At 38.2% G+C, this 1,899-nt stretch overlaps 1 protein-coding gene across 1 annotated transcript; it reads right to left on the reverse strand.

The window, feature by feature from the left end:
- Positions 1 to 208: 208 nt before the first annotated feature.
- LOC131485464 (olfactory receptor 1C1-like) lies at positions 209 to 1,144 on the reverse strand. Its single transcript, XM_058685012.1, has one exon. The coding sequence runs from the start codon at positions 1,142 to 1,144 to the stop codon at positions 209 to 211; it is 936 nt and encodes a 311-aa protein (XP_058540995.1).
- Positions 1,145 to 1,899: the final 755 nt, after the last annotated feature.

Here is a 1,899-nt window from a genome sequence, read left to right on the forward strand (position 1 = left end):
AGATGGATTTATAATTTTATCTAATTGTTATACTCTGAGGATTATATGTGATAATCCATATAAAGCATTTATCATCATTTCCAGCATGACAGAGACATTTATTAGCTGTTATTTGCTTTTATTACTGTTACTATGATCACCCATGAATGCACATTTTATTACCATATTCATGATGTCTAATTCAGCCATTAGGTATTCATGATTGCTGCTAAAAGTGTAAATCCTTACAAAGCATTTTCTGAAGTGTTCTCTTCATGTCGTTGTTCCTTAGACTGTAGATGAAAGGATTTACCATTGGAGTCACCACTGTATACATGATGGCTAACAAGGTGTCACTCTCAGGGGTAAAAGAGGAGGAGGGGGTGAAATAGACAGCACTGGCTGTGCCATAGAACAACACCACCACTGACAGGTGGCAGCCACAGGTGGAGAAAGCTTTCTGTTTCCCCTGAGTAGATGTGATCTTCAGGATCGTGGAGAAGATCAGTCCATAAGATATGAGGATGCAGATAAGGGGAGTGAGAGCAAATAGACCTCCCACTATAAAAATAACCATCACATTGAGGGATATATCAGAGCAAGAGAGCTTCAAGAGAGGGTTGAGATCACAGAAGAAATGGTGGATGATATTGGAAGCACAGAAGTACAAATGTGCCATTAAGAGAGTGTGTAAGAGGGCATGGAGATAAGTGACAATCCAGAGCCCAGCCACTAGCTGGACACAAAAGGGCAGATTCATAATTGCAGTATAATGTAAAGGGCGGCAAATTGCCACATACCTATCGTATGCCATCACACAGAGAAGAAGGCTGTCCATATTCACAAAAGAAATGAAGAAGAAAAGCTGGCTGAGGCATCCTATGAAAGAGATTGTCTGTGTATCAGTCACGATGTTCACTATCATTTGGGGGATAGTAGTTGAGGTAAAACAGATATCAACAAAGGCCAAGTTACTAAGGAAGAAATACATGGGTAAATGGAGGTGAAAGTCAAAGCCCACAACCAAGATGATGAGCATGTTGCCTGATATAGTGATTAAGTACATACATAGGAAGAGCACAGATAGGAAATGTTGCTGCTCTGCTGATCCAGAAAGTCCCAGAAGGACAAAATCCTTGATAATTGTTAGATTTCCTGTTTCCATCTTCCCAACAAATCTAGGAAAGGAAAATATTAAATTGTAAAGACTAGAAATGTTAACTATCTCACACACATGTGTGTGCGTGTTTGTGTGTGCGCATGTGTGTGTGTGTAATAAACTACCATTCAAATTCTTTGTGCTCACCAATTATATCTTGTGTTTACGACATTGTCTATATATTCACATAGACATGCTGGGCATAACAATCTAAACTTTTTTCAAGAAAGAATGTTTTTTTCCTTCAAACAAAAATGCAAATTTTCTGCATAATATCTTCTTTTTTAAAAATGTTTATTTATTTATTTATTTTGAGAGACAGAGTATGCAAATGGGGGAGGGGCAGAGAGAGAGGGAGAGAGAGAATCCCAGGCAGTCTCAGGCTGTCTGCACAGAGCCTGAAGCAGGGCTTGATTTTGACCTCAGCCAAAATCAAGAGTTGGACACTTAAACAGACTCAACCACCCAGATATCCCTGCAAAAATCTTTGAAAATTATCAATACATACCTTCCTCCTTAAGACTTTTGCCAATCAACAATTTTCCTCCCCACTATATATCCATAGGCCTGAGCATTCATTTAGATTCATTTAGATTCCTAGTCAAGGGTGAAAAAACAGAGAGTAATGAGATACAGATAAACATGTTTCTCTCTATAGATAATTATATTGTATCACTGTGGGAGTATTTACTTATTAAAGTGTATTTATTTATATAATATAAGGGGACAGGTCTTGAACCAGGACACCATTTTCTCCCTTG

The sequence above is a fragment of the Neofelis nebulosa genome, chromosome 1, assembly GCF_028018385.1.
Source record: "Neofelis nebulosa isolate mNeoNeb1 chromosome 1, mNeoNeb1.pri, whole genome shotgun sequence".
Taxonomy (NCBI): domain Eukaryota; kingdom Metazoa; phylum Chordata; class Mammalia; order Carnivora; family Felidae; genus Neofelis; species Neofelis nebulosa.

Excerpts from the sequence above, each read along its gene's own strand:
- LOC131485464 (XM_058685012.1), bottom strand. The coding sequence starts at position 1,144 with ATGGAAACAGGAAATCTAACAATTATCAAGGATTTTGTCCTTCTGGGA.